At 49.5% G+C, this 20,174-nt stretch overlaps 1 protein-coding gene across 4 annotated transcripts; it reads left to right on the top strand.

Annotated features, from left to right (window-relative positions):
- Positions 1-10,898: 10,898 nt before the first annotated feature.
- Positions 10,899-20,153, top strand: MCRS1 (microspherule protein 1). Of its 4 annotated transcripts, none has more exons than XM_055395947.2 (15): positions 10,908-11,014; positions 12,150-12,590; positions 12,779-12,917; positions 13,265-13,403; positions 14,020-14,178; positions 14,327-14,436; positions 15,356-15,464; positions 15,750-15,888; positions 18,046-18,121; positions 18,473-18,501; positions 18,599-18,691; positions 18,878-18,960; positions 19,153-19,240; positions 19,461-19,588; positions 19,710-20,153. In XM_055395947.2, exons 3-15 carry the CDS (start codon positions 12,808-12,810, stop codon positions 19,794-19,796), a joined length of 1,350 nt encoding a protein of 449 aa, XP_055251922.1. In that variant the 5' UTR covers positions 10,908-11,014; positions 12,150-12,590; positions 12,779-12,807; the 3' UTR covers positions 19,797-20,153. The 4 variants fall into 4 exon arrangements, with proteins under 4 accessions (XP_055251920.2, XP_055251922.1, XP_055251921.1 ...); XM_055395946.2 differs by having other exon boundaries at positions 12,150-12,269; XM_055395945.2 differs by lacking the exon at positions 12,150-12,590 and having other exon boundaries at positions 10,899-11,014; positions 19,710-20,152.
- Positions 20,154-20,174: the final 21 nt, after the last annotated feature.

Consider the following 20,174-nt stretch of genomic DNA (forward strand, 5'->3'; position numbering starts at 1 on the left):
GGAGAGAAGATCGATACACTAGTCAACTGGTCTGAATGCCCCTCAAAGAAGGCCCTGGGATCTGACTATTACATCAAATTCTTTCCACAAAGGTGACCCAACCTGGAACAGCCAAAGCCACAGGTCAGCTGGTATACCTGTCAGGGCTCTGCTGAGGGGATGGTCATTGCTATTGGCAGTAATGTCTGGGGGGGGGGGCGGGAGTGGCTGCCAGTATTTCAGGGTTGCCACAGGGGTCAAGAAGATTCAGGTTTCTTCTCCCACACCCCCCATTCTAAGAGTCCCTGTGTAGACCTCTGTCCTCTCACTTTCCAGAAGAGAGTTCTACAGGAGCCACAAGGAGGCAGCAGAGTGCTTGTTTAAGGGCCTCGGCTGTCCAGGGTAGGGAGAGGGCCGAACTGTATGGGAACTGCCGAAAGACACAGCCAAAGCTGGGTGGAGTTCATCTGAGAAGGTGCTTGGCTGAGTGAAGAGAGCAAATACGATCAATATAGGGAAAGAGACAAGGGACTCCAGACCCATCCTTTGGACATCTGGACCCATTCCTGGTGGCTTCAGCCTAGGGCACCTGACTCACTCACCCCCAGCAGGGTCCTCAGCTTTGCAGTTCAGAGATCTGTCCTTGTAAATGATACTTTAGGCAACTATTTTTTAGGAACTCTGCCAGGAGGCCTTTCCTGAAGACTTCCTCAAATATGTATCACATCTTCATTCATTCAACAAATATCTATTAGGTTCCTAATAGGAGGCACTGTTGAAAGCATTGGGATATAGTGCTGAAGAAAAGAGTTTGTTTTTTTTAAGTGATTTCCCAGAACTTACATTTTATTGGGCAAAAATAGACAAAAAATTAGTAAAATACACAGTGTGTCAGATGGTAAAAGATGCTATGGAGAAACACAAATTTCAGCAGAGGAGTAGGCGGTGAAAGTGTCACACCTCCAGGGCATTCCTGAGATTACCCTTTAAAATAGGGCGTGTCAGGCCTCACTGAGTTGACATTTGCGTAAAGGCTTGGAGATGAAGAAGCAAGCTGTGAGAACAGCCTGAAGGGAAACAAGCAAAGGGAACAGCCTGAAGTGGAAGCATGCCTGGCATACTAGAGGAATGGCCAGGTCTCCCGTGTGACTGGTGCCAGGTGAGTGAGTGAGTGGGAAGAGAGTAGCGTGGAAAGCGCTGGAGAATGACTGGAGGACAGGTCACGTAAGGCCTTGTAGGCTACTGTAAGGATGCTTTGTTCTTCACTCTGAAAGAATAGGAGCCATTTTTACTCTGAATAAAATGGGAACCATTGCAGAATTCCGAGCAGAGATGTGATGTAATTGGATCCACCCTTCCAGAGCATCACCCTGGCCACAGGGATGGGAACAGACTGCAGGCGAGGAGGGGGAAACTTTCCTTTCTCTTCAGGAAAGTTTAGTAAAGGAACTCAAATGCTACTCCCCCTACCAAGATGCCTCTTCTGATCCTCCGTAAGGTGCCCACTTCTCCTGGAGGTTCTCTCCATCTTTGCTGATGTTTTTTTTTTAGTATTTATTTATTTGGCTTAGTTGTGGCATGGATGATCTTTAGTTGCAGCATGTGGGATCTAGTTCCCTGGCTAGGAACCGAACCTGGGGCCCCCTACATTGGGAAGGCAAAGTCTTAGCCACTGGACCACCAGGGAAGCCCCTGTTTTGGGATTGTTGGTGAGCTGTCCTCAACTCCACCAGATCTTAAACTCTTTAAGAGCAGATGCCCAGTTGCTTTTGTAGCTGTAGCTGCCCCCAGTACAGAATGCTGTGCACATAGTAGACACCAAGTCAGATTTTTCCCTAAGGAACAAGTGATCCCACCCTTCCTTAATTGAGCTGCCTTGCTCGTGCCGCTGAGGCCTCTTCCAGGCTGCATTTCTGCCTGGAGAGCCACATCTCTTTCTTTGTCTTAAATGCGTAACCACCATGACAGTCCTAATTCGGTCTGTTAACCATACTACATGACATAGCTTGTCAATGACCTACTAAAGCAGCCTGTCAGAGCCGGCAGGAAGCACATGCCAAACACTGTTTGCCAAAGCTACTGCCTCTGGAGGCTACTGAGAGCAAATTCAATGAGTAATTATTGAGTCCCTAAACATTTATTGAGCACCCACTGTGATGTTATGCTCCGTACCAGGCGGTAAGGGTGTAAAAGTCAGTTAAACAAACTTCTAAGGAGCTAACTGCAAAAATAGGACACAGGCTACATGCAAAGCACCAGAGTAATAAAAATATGTAAAACTAGGTCCTTGTCCTCACAAGGACCTACCATCCACTCATCACTCGTTTAGCACATTTACACTGTGCTTCCCTGGTGGCTCAGATGGTAAAGTGTCTGCCTACAATACAGGAAACCCCGCTTCAATCCCTAGGTCGGGAAGATCTCCTGGAGAAGGAAATGGCAACCCACTCCAGTACTCTTGCCTGGAAAATCCCATGGACAGAGGAGCCTGGTAAGCTATAGTCCATGGGGTAGCAAAGAGTCAGACATGACTGAGCGAATTCACTTCACTAATATACTGTGCTAAGGCTGGATGTGTAATGATGACACTGAGACACAATCTCTTTTCACACTCCACTGTGGAGACAAAGTAGTAAATAGTGGGGATCTAGGAGAATCCCAGGGATGGGGGAGCCTGGTGGGCTGCCGTCTATGGGGTCACACAGAGTTGGACACGACTAAAGCGACTTAGCAGCAGCAGCAGCTACATAACAAACACAAACACAGGACAGATGCAAAGTCAAATGGAGAACAAAAGAAAAGGATGTTCACTGCAGTCTGGAAAGGCCCCCAGGGCTATGTGGGATTTCAATAGAAAGCTGAAGGATGTATAGAACTAACACAGGTGGCAGGGGTGGAGGACTCCAGGGGAATACAAGGGATTAGAATATTATAAACATAGAACATGTTGACGGACCAGAAAGTGGTCAATATGGCTGTAGTTCATCAGTAACAGGCCAGATATTACAGGAGCAAAGCTGGGCTGAGATTGGGTTTGGATGAGCTTGAAGGCCAAGCTGATGATTTTCGTCAGCAGGCAGTGGAGAGCCATGGATGATTTTCAAGGAAAGGAGTGATATCACTAGACCTGTGCTGTAGAGAGGCAGGTGTGGTAACATGGAGAAGTTAGAGAATGGATGAAAGGAGACCAGTTAGAGGACTTGTAATGAAGTAAAGGCCCAGCTTTGATTGCATTTACTTATTTGTGCCCTTATTTGTTCACATGCGTCTCAAGTATGTGCAAAATCTTGTATTGACTGAAGGTAGGGGTGGAGCGGAGAAGGCAATGGCAAGCCACTCCAGTACTCTTGCCTAGAAAATCCCATGGATGGAGGAGCCTGGTAGGGTGCAGTCCATGGGGTCGCTAAGGGTCGGACACGACTAATTCACTTTCACTTTTCACTTTCATACATTGGAGAAGGAAATGGCAACCCACTCCCGTGTTCTTGCCTGGAGAATCCCAGGGATGGGGGAGCCTGGTGGGCTTCCGTCTACGGGGTCACACAGAGTCGGACACGACTGAAGTGGCTTAGCAGCAGCAGCAGCAGGGGTGGAGCAGAGAGGGAGAAAATAAAAATAAGACCTAGTTTATGTCCTTAAGGATATTTTAACCAAGTGAGAGACATGGACCACTGAAATGCTACCAAAATCTTCCCTTATTTCTATCATGTGACACTTGGCTTCCCTCCTGTTCCCCACACTCCCCTGGCTCTTGTGGCAGTTCATGATCTTCTGCCTGTAGGCCAGGGGTTGCTCCAGTGTCCAGACTCCTCTCCTCATGCCTCAGGACATCCCAGGATGACTTCATCCTCCCTTATGGCTTCAAACATCAGCTCTATGTTGATGATTCCCAGATGATTCTCCCCTGAGTCCTACAGCCGTATGCCCACCCAACCAAGGATCTCAACTGGTTGCCCACTGGCACCTCCAACTCAGTCTGAATATGTCCTAAGTCACTTCAGTCGTGTCCAACTCTTTGCGACCCCATGGACTGTACGTAACCTGCCAGGCTCTGTGTCCGTGGGATTCTCCAGGCAAGAATACTAGAGTGGGTTGCCGTGCCTCCTCCAGGGGATCTTCCCTACTCAGGGATTGAACCCAAGTTGCTTACATCTCCTGCGATAGCTGGCGAGTTCTTGACAGCTAGTGCCCCCTGGAAACCCTTATGCAAGTATATTGGGTCAGAAATTATATTCATTTGTAATTTTGGCAAGTACTGACAATTTACAGTTCTACTAGTAACACATTGGAGGGCCTCTTTCTCCATAACCATGCCAAGGGCATATTGTCAAACATTTGAATTTTTGCCTATCTATAGGTGAAAAATGATATTGAAATGTAGTTTGTTTTCTTGTGTGTGAAGTTGAGCATCTTTTCATAAGTCTAAAAGCCGTTTATCTTTCATGTTAACCATCCTATTTTGTTCTTGTATTTTTGTTCTTATATTGATTTGAAAGGATTTTGTATATATTAAGCAAATTAGTCCTTTTGTCTATGAAATGAGCTGCAAACATTTCCCTCAGTTTGCCATTTGTCTTAGTTTATGGTATTTTTTGCTCTGCAGAAATTAGATTTTTATGTTGACAGAATTGCCTTTTATTATGCTTTGGGAAATTTTGTGCTATTCTATTTTCTCTGCTGTGACATACAAATTTATAATTTTACTGTTTTACATTTATTTAAACACAATTGATTCATATAGATTTATTTTAGTGTGAGGAATCGAGATACTTTTTCAGGTGGCTACACAATTGTCTCAATACCACTTACCACATAATCCATCTTTCCATGATAACATTTTCAATGTCTTGCGCCTATTTCTGGACTCTGTTCTCTTGATCAAATTGCCTATGCTTGTGCTAGTGTCCTCTGGATTTTACTATTTTAGCTCTTATTGGTTTAACATCCAATAGAGCTATTCCTCTCTTATTAACTTTCTTTTTTAGAATGCTGTTAATTTTTATGCAAAAATTTCCATATGAATTTTATATTCAGATTATGTAGTCTGTTGGTATTTTTATTAGATTGTGTTAAATTTATAGACTAACTTATGGAGAGCTGACATCTTTATGATAGTATCTTTTACCCAAAAATAGAGTATGCCTTTCCATTTATTCTTATCTTTTTTGTGTTCTTTGATAGTAATTTCAGTTTGGGGCACCTAAATCTAGCACACGGTTAAGATTGCTCTAGGTTACATTACTTTTTCCTTGCTATTATAAATGATATTTTTATTCCCATATACTTTCTAATTGGCTATTGTTCATTGACTTTTTGTGTATAATTTGTACCCACTTTGCAAAAATGTCTTATTTGTATTAGTTTTTCAGTTGATATCCTCTGATTTTCCAGTTGGGCTATTAAATCATAAATTAATAATGGTAATTTCACCTCTTCCCTAGTTTTTATATCTCATTCCTTTCTCTTCTGAAATTAAATAGGCTAGTATTTCCAAGACAGTGTTAAATAAAAATAGCCATAGGGGTTATCCTCATGGAATACCTAACTTTAATGGGAATAATTTAGGTTTCCTCATTAAGTGTGATTCTAGTTTTCAGACCGAGATGGAACAACAAGTCAGATGTTTCATAAACTTTGCCTGTGACTCTCTACCTTGGGGGTTGATATTTCATTGAAATTCAGCCTGTGTATGAGACTTTACTTTGCAGATGGTTTCTCCTCACTTAGAGAAAGAAAAAAGAAAAGTATACAGATATCAAGTAGAGTATATGTTGACTTAAAATGCATTATGAGGGGCTTCCCTGGTGGCTCAGTGATAAAGAATTTGCCTGACAATGCAGGAAACACAGGTTCAGGTTTGATCCCTAATCTGGGAAGATCCTACATGGCACAGAGCAACTAAGACCATGCCACAACTATTGAACCTGTGCTCTAGAGCCCAGGAACCAAACTACTGGGCCCTTGGCCACAACGACTGAAGCCCATATGCTGTAGAGCCCGTGCTCCCCAAGAAAAGCTACCACAATAAAAAGCCCGCACACGCAACTAGAGTAGCCCCTGTTCGCTGCTACTAGAGAAAAACCAGTGTAGCAACAAAGACCCAGTGCAGCCAAAAACAAATAAATAAATCAATAAAAATTAATGTTTAAAAAATGCATTGAGTCCAAAGTCATCTTTGTACTGGTCAAAAGATTATTAAACCTGACTTCCGAAGAAGGTATAGTTGAGCCAAGGGCAGTGCAATCCTGTGTCCTCTTAGTGCCCAGAAAGTAGCAGTCTCAGGTGAAAGAAAAACTGGTCCTGCTCTAATGGAGGGGAATATTATCAGACACTGGGTCCAAGACTGACCACCTGGCAGGAGGATCACTACCAACAGCAAACATTTTATAAGCATTTGCTATATATGACCTACTTGTTTAGGCAGAGTGATTTATTCCTCAGAACCATCCTATGAAGTAGATACTATTATTTCCCAATATGATGAAACTGAGGCAAAGAAATATAACTTCTCAAGGTCACAAGCTGGTAGGTGAGATAACTAAGGTTTAAAACCAGTCAGAGCCTGGGAATTCCCTGGCAGTCCAATGGTTAAGGCTCTGATCTTCCACTGCAGGGGCGGTGGGGCACAGGTTTGATCTCTGGTCAGGGAACTAAGATCCCAAATGCCAAATGGCCAAAAAAAAAAAAAAAAAAATGAAATAAAACTGGACAGACCCTCTATTCTGTTTAAAAAAAATTTTTTTTAAATTTTGTATTTTTTGGCTGTGGCAGGTCTTTGCTGCTGCGCAGTCTTTCTCTAGTTGCAGCGAGCAGGGGCTACTCTTTATTGCAGTGTGCAGGCTTCTCATTGCAGTGGCTTCTCATATTGTAAGCACAGGCTCTAGGGCACAGAGGCTTCAACAGTTGCAGCCCGCAGGCTCTGGGGTGCAGGCTCAGTAGTTGTGATGCATGGGCTTAGTTGCCCTGCAGCATGTGGGATCTCCCCAGACCAGGGATCAAACCCACATTGTAAGATGGATGCTTACCCAGTGGACCACCAGGGAAGCCCAGAACCTGTATCTTAACCACCATGTCCTAATCCCTCAGAAGAAGGAACCCAGGGCCCTGAGCAAAGATTCAGGAGAAACCATGATCGTTGCCTCCGTGGCCGGGCCACACCTGTCCTGGGGAGGGTGCTGTACTGTGAACGATTACTCTGGAGCCAGGGACAGCTAACTGGAGGTTGGATGACTGGTGCTACTACTAACTTTTCTTTTTATGCACACTCTTCTTTTTGTTCCTTTGCTGGCTCCTTCTCTTGTTGTTCAGTCGCTCAGTCGTGTTCGCCTCTTTTTGACCCGATGAACTACAGCATGCCAGGCTTCCCTGCTCTTCACTATTTTGTGGAGTTTGCTCAAATTCACATCCATTCAGTGGATGATACTATCAAACCATCTCAACTTCTGCTGCCCTCTTCTTCATCTTCAAACTTTCCCAGAATCAGGGTCTAGTCCAGTGAGTCAGTTCTTCGCATCAAGTGGCCAAAGCATTGGAGCTTCAGCCTCAGTATCAGTCCTTCCAATGAATATTCAGGATTGATTTCCTTTAGAATTGACTGGTTTGATTTCCTTGCTGTCCATGGGACTCTCAAGAGTCTTCTCCAGCACCACAATTTGAAAGCATCAATTCTTCAGTGCTCAGCCTTCTTCACGCTCCAACTCTCACATGCGTACATTACTACTGGAAGAACCATAGCTTTGTCTATATAGACCCTTGCTAGCAAAGTGATGTCTCTGATTTTTAATACACTGTCTAGGTTTGTCATAGCTTTCCTTCCAAGGGTTAAGCTTCTTTTAAAATCATGGCTGCAGTCACTATTCGCAGTGATTCTGGAGCCCAAGAAAATAAAATTTGTCACTGCTTCCACTTTTTCCCCTTCTAGTTGCCATAAAGTGATGGGACTAGATGCCATGATCTTATTAGTTTTTTGAACACTGAGTTTCAAGCCAGCTTTTTCACTCTCCTCTTTGACCCTCATCAAAGGGCTCTTTAGTTACTCTTCACTTTCTGCCATTAGAGTGGTACCATTTGCATATCTGAGGCCCCTTCATGGATCACAGCCTTGTCATAGTGAAGGGGCTTGTATAACTTAATGAAGCTATGAGATATGCTGTGCAGGACCACCTAAGACAGACGAGTCATAGTGAAGAGTTCTGACAAAATGTGGTCCACTGGAGAAGGAAATGGCAACCCACACCAGTACTCTAGCCAGAAGAACCAGAAGAACAGTATGAAAAGGCAAAAAGATATGACACTGGAAGATGAGCACACCCTCCCGCCCAAGTCGGAAGATGTCCAATATGCTAATGGGGAAGAGCAGAAGGCAATTACTAGCAGCTCCAGGAATAATGAAGCAGATGGGCCAAAGCAGAAACGATGCTCAGTTGCCTATGTGTCTGGTGGTGAACTTAAATTCCAAAGCTGTAAAGAACACTGTTGCATAGGAACCTGGAATGTTAGTTCCATGAATCAAGTAAATTGGACATGGTCAAGCAAGAGATGGCAAGATTGAACATGGACATCTTAGTAATTGTGAACTAAAATGGATGGGAATGGGTTCCTCCTCTACCTTACCTTAAATGTTGGAATCCCCAACACTTAAGCTTATGGCTAGACCATAAGCTTTTATTCCAAGGATGATGGAGAATTTTGAGCAGAGGCTTGACATGTATGGATTTCCATTTTGACGGGAATACTCTAGCTGCTATAAAGAAACTGGAGGAGAGGTGGTAAAGATGAAAGCAGGGACACTAGTTAGGGAACTCTTGCAATAGTCCAAGTGGGAGATGATGAATCCAGGGGATTTGGATCAGGAAATAGTGGAGAAGCTGGTGAGATATGACCAGATTCTGGATATATTCTAAAGACAGGGTGGGAGGGGCTGTCTAGTATCCATCCAGTTACTCAGGCCAAAAATCTAGATCCTTAATTTTTCATTTTCCCTCATATCCCAAATCCAATCCATCAGCAAGTCCCTGTGGTTCTACCTCCAAAATACACATCAAAGTTACTATGTCTGTCCATTTTCACTGCCCCCACAACCCATCTAAACCACCTGAGTTTACCTCTTATTTGGATCGATACAGTAGCCTCTTCTCTGTTCTCTCTGCTTCCTCTTACTTCCCTACAATCTGTTCTCCACAAGCAGACAAATGGATCATTTATAAAAGTAAATCATATCACAGAATGGATGCTTTTGCATCTTTTAAGGACTTTCTAATGCAATAAAAATAAAGGCCAAGGGGACTCCTTAGTGGTCCAGTGGTTAAGACTCCATGCTGCCACTGCAGGGGGCACAGGTTTGATCCCTGGTCAGGGAACTAAGATCTTCCATGCTGTGTGATACAGCCAAAAGTAAATTAATATAGTTAATATAGTTTTTTTTTAAAGAATAAAGGCCAAAATTCATACCATGAACCACAAGGCCTAAAATGATCTGTCCTGATGACCTCTCTGTTCTCATCTCCTCCTTCTCTCTTTTTCTTGATCATCCCGCTCCAGTCACACTAATCTCCATCCTGTTCCTCAGTCTCTCCAAATTCTTTTCTGCTTTGGAACTATGCTGTCCCTGCTGACTAGGCCATCTTAACCCAGCTCTTTGCTCAACTGATCCCTTATCAAATGTCAAATCTCAATTCAACCCTCATCTCCTTAGAGACCTCTGTGATAACTCTCACCTAGTATAGCTGCTGCTACTAAGTCACTTCAGTCGTGTCCGACTCTGTGTGATCCCATAGACAGAAGCCCACCAGGCTCCCCCATCCCTGGGCTGTATTTAGTATAGTCCATCACATCTTGTATCAGAAAATACAGTCTTTCAGGGGAAATACAGTAGGTTAATGCTCATTAAGAAGATCACAAATGAACAGGGGACTCGCGTCCCCTCAGAGTGTATGAAGGCTATCATACACTCTCAGGGCCAGAAGGGCCAGCCTACCATCTAACACTTGAATCACCTGGCAATGTTCAGGTGAGGAGTACTTGACACCTCCACTGAGGGGTCCAACCTAGCTGCTAGACAGCTTTGGAATTGTACTTTTCTTATTCTGAGCTGCAGTATGTTTCTTTAGAGCTATTACACTTCTGTGTCTCTCCAAGGAAGCGTGAAACAAATAGAAACTCTCTTTTAGAGGGCAGTCTTTCTGGTTTCTCAAGGCAGCTCTCACACCCTCAAACGCCCAACTTGTCCTTTAGGCTTGTCCTCCCATCTTCAGGGCTTCTCCTCTGAAGGTGCTTCCGCGGGTCGTCTTACCTCCCAGGGCCAACAGCTCCCTCCAGCAATCCAGGCGTGGTGGGGCTGACTGGAAGGGCACTCCTTCTCCTGGGCCTCAACTCGCTCTCTCTTTTCGGCCTCTTCTTTCCAGAGCCGCAGTCCACAACTCTCCATCCTTTCGTTAGACATCAACCACCCGGCCCCTTCTGTGCGCCACATCTCTCCGGCTGGAGGGAGCTCCTCAACATTGTCTCCCCATATTGTGCCTAGCACAGGTCTGCCACAGAGTCAGTCAGTCAGTCAGTAGTTTCTCTAAAACCGCTGGTGGAATCGAGCAATCTATAAGTGGTCCTGGGAAACTATCAGAGTCCTAGATCTCTAGCAAGGCGGCAAGATTCGGAAGCCGAAATCTAGTAGCTGCGCGGCCCCACCCTCCGGCCCACCCCCTCCCAAGGTTGCCTCACCTAGCCGTTCAGGCTATCACGCTCCAAGTCTCACCTTTCCCTTTAATCACTTCCTCCAACTTGGGGCCTATAATACCTGATGTCTCCCAATAAGTTGTTTCAATTAGGAAAGAGTTTGATTTCGGTTGATAACAAAACGGTAACATCTTCGCTACCATGGCCACGCCCCTTTACTTACGTAGTCGGGGCGAGCCGGAAGGGATTGCTCAACCCTTAGTTCGTAGACCCGGAAGTAGACGAACCTCACGGAAGCCGGCCTTGGCCCTGCGGCTGCTGCTGTCGCCGCGGAGAAAGTGTTGGAACTGGCAGCCTAGGAATGGTGAGACTTCGCGGTTCGCCTTTGAGGGTTCTGAGGAGAGTTGGGGGTGAAATGGGGTTTCCCAGAGTGCTGCCGGGTACGATCCCCCCCAGGTTTGGGGCTCCGCCCCGGTAGCGCCCCGAAAATCTGCGCATGCGTGGGCCGGACCGGGCCAGAATCTGGTCCGAGAAGTTACGCATGCGCAAAGGTAGCATGCCAAAGGTGGGGTGAGAATTAGCCTGGGAGTTGACTCCCTGCCCCCGCCACCGGCCCCTGGGGCTAGAATTAAGGCTCCGAGAGCATCGGGGTTCATTCGGTGCTTAGATTTTGAGTTGCAGGACTGACTTCACCACTTCTATCCCGAGCCCCTGAAACAGACCCGGACAAATTCCCTACTTTGGGTGTGCATTTGGCGGGGAGAATGAAGGGCGGAGGACCAGAAAAGGAAGGGGGCGCAGACCGTGCCTCAGTGTAACGGCGGCATCGGGCTCTTCACCCTTTCCCCAAGTGGCTAAATTCCCAACCGTATCCGATGGAGCGGTTTGACGAGCGCACCTGGGGGTAGGGCTGGAGCGCTTCCTGGTCAGAAGCGTCCCTGATCAGGAGGGGCGGGACCGGAGAGTCTCCAGTACCTGAGTTCTCCGGTCTTAGGCGAGGGTCCCCCAGACGGCGGCTGATGTTTGCTCAGTGACCAAGCCGCGTTTTTTAACTTCCACGAAGTAACGCCCTCTAAACCTTTAGCCAAAGCTTCAAATGAAAAAAAAGGTAGACTGGCTGGAGTCCTTTCCCGTGCTTTGGACTGGGAGGGGAGCTGAGTGGGCAGCTGACAAAGCAAAAGTGAGCCAAGAATCCTTTGTTTCTTGCTAGTTTGGAGTCAAGGCCCTTCACCTAGGGGCTGTTAGTAGAATTAGAGGGGTTTATGAACTTCCTGAAATGTGTACATTTTTCTAGGGTCCCTAGCTTTTATCACTGTCTCAGAGATGTTGGTGACCTTCAAAAGGCTACTGGTTTATTAGGGTCATATTAGCAGAATATATTGTGTCTCTTCTGGTGTTTTCACTAGCTTATGGGATGCTGAGGACCAGTTCCAGTATAAGGAGGTGAGGCTGGCCACACGGAAATCTGAGCCTCAGGGAGCCTCATTTCTCCTTTGCAGAATCTCCTCTCAGCCTCTAAGCTCACCTGGTCAGAATCCTTGGATGAGCCTGTGGGACCCTTCCTTCTAGCCCTGTGGTTTGGAACCAGTGGCTTTGGGACTGTAAGAGGATGGACAAAGGTAGTATGAGGCCGGGCCAGCTCCCCAAACGCTCAGGCGCCAAGCATCTGCTGATTCCACCCCGTGCCTGGCACATGTGTCTTTCGGTCCTGGCTGGGCATTGCCACCTCCCCCTGGGCCAGCACTACCCACGTACCTCTCGGCAGAGGCCACAATTGACTGACTTTCTGTTGAGCTGCTGCTCTTTGGCATGGCTGCATTTTGATGGCAGAGGGAGCAGTTATGCCCAGAGCCCGGTGTGTCGGCATCACCAGTCTGACCTGAGCACCATGTGCTGCACGACATGACACGTGGCACCGGGAGAACTGCCCAGCGTGGAAGGTCTGGGCCCAGATGGGACTGGATGGCCAAGGAACTCCCACCTTAAAACCTCAAATGTCAAGGAGGCAGGGGAGGGACCAAGAGGGCTGGCTGGGAAAGGTGGGGCTGAGGAGGGGTCCCCCGTGCAGAGGCTCAAGGCTCTGCTTGGCAGTTAGGAGGTCTGACTTCACCACTTCTCTTTTTTCTAGATTCTCAGGGGCTACTAGATTCATCCCTGATGGCATCAGGCACTGCCAGCCGCTCAGAGGATGAGGAGTCACTGGCAGGGCAGAAGCGGGCCTCCTCTCAGGCCTTGGGGACCATCCCTAAACGGAGAAGCTCCTCTAGGTAATAAGGGTTTGAAGGGCCAGAAACTGAGACTGCAGCATGCCTTCACCCCTGCACCCCTCTGGGGCCTGCGTTGTCAGAGACTTGTGCTTTTCATGACCTTACTAAGTCCCTCTCCTTGAGACGGAGCAAGGGAGGGAGATCTTAGGTCTTTGATGTGAAGTCTTTGTAGTGTGGTACCCTGTCATCTCAGAGGGTTGGAGCATAAAGGTTCCATGCCTCGACCACTGAGCCAGAGCAGTGAGCACTCTGACTGCTGGGAAGCTGCTCTCCTTTGGAGGCTGGGTGTGGGTGAGTGGGTACTGGGGGTGGGGCACGGAGAACTCACTGAGGAGGACTCTTCACAGGTTCATCAAGAGGAAGAAGTTCGATGATGAGCTGGTGGAGAGCAGCCTGGCTAAATCCTCTACCCGGGCGAAGGGGGCCAGTGGGGTGGAACCAGGGCGCTGTTCGGGGAGTGAACCTTCTTCCAGTGAGAAGAAGAAGGTGAGGATTGGGAGAATGGGGAGTAGCAGGGGGTGGGGGCCAGTGCCAGATTTCGTGTTTCCCCACAACCTTCGCCAGCTGGCAAGAGCCCTGCAGAGGAGGCTTGTGAGAGGATCAAGCCGCCCCAGCCCCAACCTCAGATGCCTCCCTCCTGGGAGCCCATCTCACTACTCCCCCTTTCTTGCTGCAGCCCCCACCACCACCACCACCCTGTCAGCGCATCCTGTATCACATTCTGTGTGGGAGGCATAGAGCGTGCATCTATTCTGGGAGCAGACAGCCTGTTCCCAGCATTGCTGGGTGTAAAAATAACCCCCAGGTGGCATTGCTCTGGCCCCAGACACTGTACCAGCAAGTGTTTTCCTGGTATCCTCCGCACCCACCCTCCACTCCAGGGTTGGGGGCACCATCAGCAAAAAGAAGACCCCATATGGTCTAGGACTATGTAGAAGTACTTTGATGGGGGCAGGAAAGGGGTGGGGCTGGTATTAGAAAGCTGAGCTCCCTTCCCTGCCTGTGGCTTCTTGTTGGGTGGGGCTGTACAAAGCTCTGGGTCTGAAGCCCCAGCTGCCCTGGTGCCAGCTCTGAGCTCACTCTGCTCCTGCCCTCTGCCCAGGTATCCAAGACCCCCAGCACACCTGTGCCTCCCAGCCCTGCCCCAGCCCCTGGACTCACCAAGCGTGTGAAGAAGAGCAAACAGCCACTCCAGGTGACCAAGGATCTGGGCCGCTGGAAGCCTGCGGACGACCTCCTGCTCATCAATGCCGTGTTGCAGGTAGTGCTTCCTGCCACAGGGATCTTGTTTCCCTTTTCCCCACTGCTTCCAGTTCTCAGCCCCCGGCTAGCCTGGCAGTGTCTGGAGGTGGCACGGGAGGGTATTTCCCAGGTCCAAGGCTGAAACAAACTGCCCTGGGGTCTTGCAGACCAATGACCTGACATCTGTTCACCTGGGTGTGAAGTTCAGCTGCCGCTTCACCCTGCGGGAAGTCCAGGAGCGCTGGTACGCCCTGCTCTACGATCCTGTCATCTCCAAGTGAGTGAACTGGCCCCAGTGGCGGTGTGGTACTGGGGACACCAGGATTTGGTTCTTGAACAGAAAGAATTGTACAAGGGAGGGAGCTGGGAGGCAGGGCTCCCTGAGGCCTGGTATTCTCTGAGATGATACCAAGACCTCCCAGGCTTTGGGGGTAGCTTCTTCCTGACATCAACCTTGCTAGTCCGAGCTGGATGCTGAGAACAAGGACCTGGAAGCTGAGGAAGTAGCACTAGAGAAAACATCAGAAAGAGTGCTGGGAGCCATGTCCTACTGCTGTGTGCATGGTGGTTTAGGGCGGTCCCCTTCCAGCTTTCCCACACTGACCTCCCACAGTTTCTTCCTTCATAGGAAGTAGTTGGAACAGAAGAACACCAGGGTCCCTTCCAGTTCTAGCAGTCCAAGTTCCAGATACACCTGTGCACACACACAGCACACACACTTCCTCCTCAGACACTTCATTTGACGTTATCAGAATAATGCTTAACATCCACCTTCTACTCCACAGACACTGGTGCCGCTTAAGTTATAGCCACAGCCCTGATACACCAGGAAATGGGCAGGGCATGGTTTGGGGAAGAGGAGGTCTAGTGGGTGGCTGCTTTAGCCAAGTAAAGGGGAAGGTCTTGGGGCGGGAGGTGCAGCTGGTCTTAGGATCGCCCTCAGGACTGCCTCTGGGCAGCTGTGCCCTTGCAGGGTTGAGTACAGGAGCCTGAGTTTTCTGAATTGCCTATTCACGTCTTTGACAAACCCACGAGGCCACCGGGGTCTTGCTCATCACCCTTGGACTCTTCTGTTGAGGGCCTGGATCTTTGAGTTGTGCATTGCAAAGACCTGCAGGCTTTGGAGAAGTAGGAACCCCAGATTGCTTGACACCCTGTCTTTAACCCCGCCCTTGCCCTCTTTCCCTTCTTCCCAGGCTGGCCTGCCAGGCCATGAGACAGCTGCACCCAGAGGCCATTGCAGCCATCCAGAGCAAGGCGCTGTTTAGCAAGGCTGAGGAACAGCTGCTGAGCAAAGTGGGATCGGTAAGGCTGAGGGCTAGTGAGGCTAGGGGGTAGGGCAGGAACCAGTCACCTGGAAAACTGACTGCAGGGAGGCTGTGCTGCCTGGGGACTTACCCTGCAGACACATGTACACCTGTGGGGCCTCTGTGGACAGGGTTGTCTGGGAGAGCCAAGCCTGGCTTCCTAACTGGCAGGAGCTGTCACTTTTTCCATCGCCTGATGGGGACTGGGGCAGGGGGCACAGATGGTGAGGCAGGGGCAGGACAAGGAAACCCAGACCCCCGGAGCATACTCCTTGCCCTCCAGACCAGCCAGCCCACCTTGGAGACCTTCCAGGACCTGCTGCATAGACACCCCGATGCCTTCTACCTGGCCCGTACTGCCAAGGCTCTGCAGGCCCACTGGCAGCTCATGAAGCAGTATTACCTGTTGGAGGACCAGACAGGTAACTGGGCCCAGGATCTGGCAGAGTGGGCGCGCGTATGTATGAGTGTGGAGGGGTCTGGATGCAGCCGCTTTCAAGTGCCTTGTAACAAATCCTCAGTGGTTCCCAGGGTCTTGTTCACCTCTTTTTGCAGCAAAAACCACTTCCTTCCAGAGGGAGCGAGCCTGGCTGGAATGGTCTTGATGGTAAAGGTAGCCAGAATTGCCTAGAATCCCGAGCAGAAAGACTGAACAGCAGGGTCTCCCACTTCTCAATTATTTTGCTTTTGTGACTTGCTTCATGAGTAACTTTCAAACTTGAGTAAAACGCAAAAGTCTCTTTCATTGCTCACCCTCCCCCTTTCCCTCCCTGGAGATAAAGACCATTTTCTCTAAGCCTTTCCCTCTCTCCACTTTGCTCCCACCAGGCTGTGGGGCTGCCTTCAGGCCACTCAGAAATCCCCGAAGGGGCTTCACACCCAGGCTGCCTGTCTTCCTCTTTCCCAGGGGTCAGAGTGCTCTCCGATTCCTCTCTTCCCTTGCCAACAAGACGCTCACTCTCGTAATAAGTATTAGGAAAGTGGTCCGATTAGATGGGAAGAAACTCTTCAGTTAGATTTAAGATTCAGGGTCAGATCTGCATGGTCCAAGCACACTTTACTCTCGCCTCTTAAGTACTGTTGCGTGTTGGCTGCCATGTAGTGGTTCACACTGATCTGAAAAACAAGCCATGGTTCTGCCCTTCACCTTACTCCCTAGGTCTTGTAGCTTCTGGATAATAGAAGATTCCTACCAGAGGATTTTAGGAAATCTTGTCAGGAGAGGCCCCGTCTTCTCTTCCTGAGGATCTCTGAATTTAGTGTGCAGTGTGCCTCCTCCTTTATTCCTGCAGCTTCCAGATCTCTGCTGCTCACCCAGGCTCAGCTGTCACTGACCTCCCACAGAGAGAGCAGACACTGGATAAAGTTTATTTTTGCTGCTACAGCTAGCTCCTTTGTCACTCTTTTGAAAGTTATCTTGTGTAAATTTGCTAATGTAAAGGTATAACTTTTCAAGAGTCATATTGTGTGGGTATTTGATTTCTTGGTTATTTGGTACTTGGAGTCTAGCAACAGGGAGCTCACCTTTCAAGTCAGCTGGATGTCAGGTTGGTAGGATTCAGGCAGCTGTGGCGGGGTGACTGCCCCAGCCCCATCTCCCACCCAGTCTGGACTAAGGTGAAGGTGGTGGGGGGAGGGGAGGCGGTAGTGATGGAGCGTTTGTGGCTCCTGTGCAGCCCCCCCGTTGCTTCCCTGGCAGTAACGACACCTCAGGGGTTGTCAGGCTCCTCAGCCAGCAGTCTCGCTAGTGGAGCTCCTGCTGAGCAGACACTGCAGTCCTAGGAACCACTGACCGTGAAGCAGGAGTTTTCAGATTTGGGGACCCTAGCCCTTTCTACATTTTGACCACAAAGAACTGAAAAACATTCATAAAACTTTTTCATTAAAAAAACATCAGTATTTATCCTATTATCTGGTGGGTATAGTCTATATCTGACTACATTTGATTGTATTCCATTTCTTTTTTTTTTTTTTTTGGAAAGAAAATGCATTTCATGGCCCATTGATGCGTCATGACCCACAGTTTGAAAACACTGGCTTTAAGGCTCCCTTCTGACACCTCCTGAATGAGACTTGACTGTCCTGTGCCTCTCAACAACTTGTGTCAGGAAATGTTTGGGAGCATGTGATGTAGTAGAAGGGGCAGCTTAGACTTGGAAGCAGGAAAGCAGCCTTGATTCCTGATGCTGTCCTGAACTAGAGTCACAGAGCTTAACCCACCCTCCTGTTTCCTCATCTGGAACGTGCAGCTAGTAGTAGCACCTTCCCCGCATAGAGCAAGTTCTGTAAGTGGGAACTGTTCGCACACTGAGAGAGCACACAGAGGTCAGCTTTAATTCCTTCACTTTCTAGAACCACCTCTGCCCCCAGCTAAGCCTAGGAATGCGTTGTGCCAAAGTAGCGTGCAGTCTGACCTGCATGTGCTCCGTTACCTGTATCAGGCTCACTTTGTTGATTTTAGCACGAGGCCGTCCCCACAGGGCTATCTCTGCAGGTTGTCCTTTAGTTCAGTTGTCCGCTCAGCATCTCGGGGGTGAGTGGGAGCATTGGCACTGACCCTCCCTCCGTCCTTCGTTCAGTGCAGCCGCTGCCCAAGGGGGACCAAGTGCTGAACTTTTCCGACGCAGAGGACTTGATTGATGACAATAAGCTCAAGTGAGTGGCTGGGGTCACAAGCAGGGCACAGAGAGCCATGTGTCTCCCAAGGCAGCTCCCCACACTGCCCAGCCCTGCCTCTCACTGCGGAGCACGGAGCCCAGCCCATATTTGGCCTGGAGTCCCAGTTACAGCTGTTGGTGCCTGGTCACCCTACTGAGCCCTCCTTACCCCAACCTCCACCCTTTGTACGTGACCCCCCACCCCAGGGAAGGAGGCTCTGCTGGGACCAGAGGAGCAGCCTACAGGGCTGCTGGGCTGAGGGACCCTAGTGAGCCAAATAGTACCTAATAGTGATGGCAGGTAAGCTTGAATTGGAGCCTGATTCATCCTTCTCTTCTCGCCCCCCAGGGACATGCGAGATGAAGTCCTGGAACATGGTGAGTGTGCCCTGGTGGGAATGTTGAGGGGGTGGGGGCTCCTGCTGGAACAGAAAGGTGCCGGTGACCTCAGACCTTACACCCCACCTCACCCCAGAGCTGACTGTGGCTGACCGGCGCCAGAAACGGGAGATTCGGCAGCTGGAACAGGAGCTGCATAAGTGGCAGGTGCTAGTAGATAGCATCACAGGTGAGGCGGCCAGGGGCCAGCACGCTCGTGCTCCCACTCCCTTCGCCACACCTCGAGCACCCTGGTTGCTGGGCTGGGCTCACCCTCCTCTCCCAGGCCTGTAGCTCCTTTCCCTCTGTGGGTCCTGGCCTGGTTCCCTGCCTTCCACACTGGGGCTCTCCTCTGACACAAGCTGCTCTCCCCCAGGCATGAGCTCCCCAGACTTCGACAACCAGACCCTGGCAGTGCTGCGGGGCCGCATGGTGCGGTACCTGATGCGCTCCAGAGAGGTGAGGCCGGCCCGGCCCTCCCTGTCCTCGTCCCCATCCCCATCCCCACACCCCCTTGCGAGGTTCCCCGCCTCTGTTGATCTTCCCCTCACAGCCCTTTCTATGTCTGGTCCTGATTTCTCATCTTTCCCTGGCCTGTGTGGACCCCTCCCGTTCCTCAGGTCCCAGCCCTCACCTGCCCCATTTTCTCAGATCACCCTCGGCAGAGCGACCAAGGACAACCAGATTGATGTGGACCTGTCCCTGGAGGGTCCGGCCTGGAAAATCTCCCGGAAGCAAGGTATCTGCAGGAAGCAGCGTGAGGAAGTCCCTCCAACCCCAGGACTTGGCCTCCATGGGAACCTTGGAGACAGTCAGGGGCTGAGGAGCTGGCATTTTAAGATCCCTAACTTGGGGGTGCTGAGTGCCTTGTAGTGTCACAGAGGATACATGTGGGTATTGCTAGACCCTCTTCTCGCGTCTCTCATCCCATCATACCCCTTTCCTTTCTTTTCCCATAGGTGTCATCAAGCTGAAAAACAATGGTGATTTCTTCATTGCCAATGAGGGCCGGCGGCCCATCTACATTGATGGACGGCCTGTGCTGTGTGGCTCCAAGTGGCGCCTTAGCAACAACTCAGTAGTGGAGGTGAGCTGGGGGGAGGTGGAAAGGCCAGGGTGAAGCCTGGGGTGTGGTGAGCCAGAGTGCAGGCCTGGTCCTAGCCCCAGTCTCACCTCCGTCCTCAGCTACCCTTCTCTCCTGCCCACAGATTGCCAGCCTGCGGTTTGTCTTCCTTATCAACCAGGACCTCATTGCCCTCATTCGGGCCGAGGCTGCCAAGACCACACCACAGTGAGAAGTGGCGGTGGAACCCATGGCTCCCTCCGGCCTCAGTGTCCCCTGCCACCCCAGCCCCTGGAGCTGGGGACTCGGCTCCTGGAGAAACCAGAGTGGGCAGCAGGAGACTCGGCTCCTGGCCCCTTGATCTGAGCCTCTGTGGGCGGGTGCGGCTGGCCCTGGGAAGCACCTGAGGCTGGGACCCTCAGCTTCCTTAGTGCCAGAGCCTCTCTCCTTCTCTCTGCAGACGATCCCGCCCTTTCCCCCAGATTCCCGCCTTTGCTCCCTCTCTTCAGCTGATTATTAATAGCTTCAGACTTTTCTTTTATTATTTTTCTTTTGTAAATATAAAGTACTGAGTTCCAAAGTAGTTTCTTTATTCTCTTTTTAATATAAA

The sequence above is a fragment of the Moschus berezovskii genome, chromosome 6, assembly GCF_049115385.1.
Source record: "Moschus berezovskii isolate FMDL1 chromosome 6, NW_MosBer_1.0, whole genome shotgun sequence".
Taxonomy (NCBI): Eukaryota; Metazoa; Chordata; class Mammalia; order Artiodactyla; family Moschidae; genus Moschus; species Moschus berezovskii.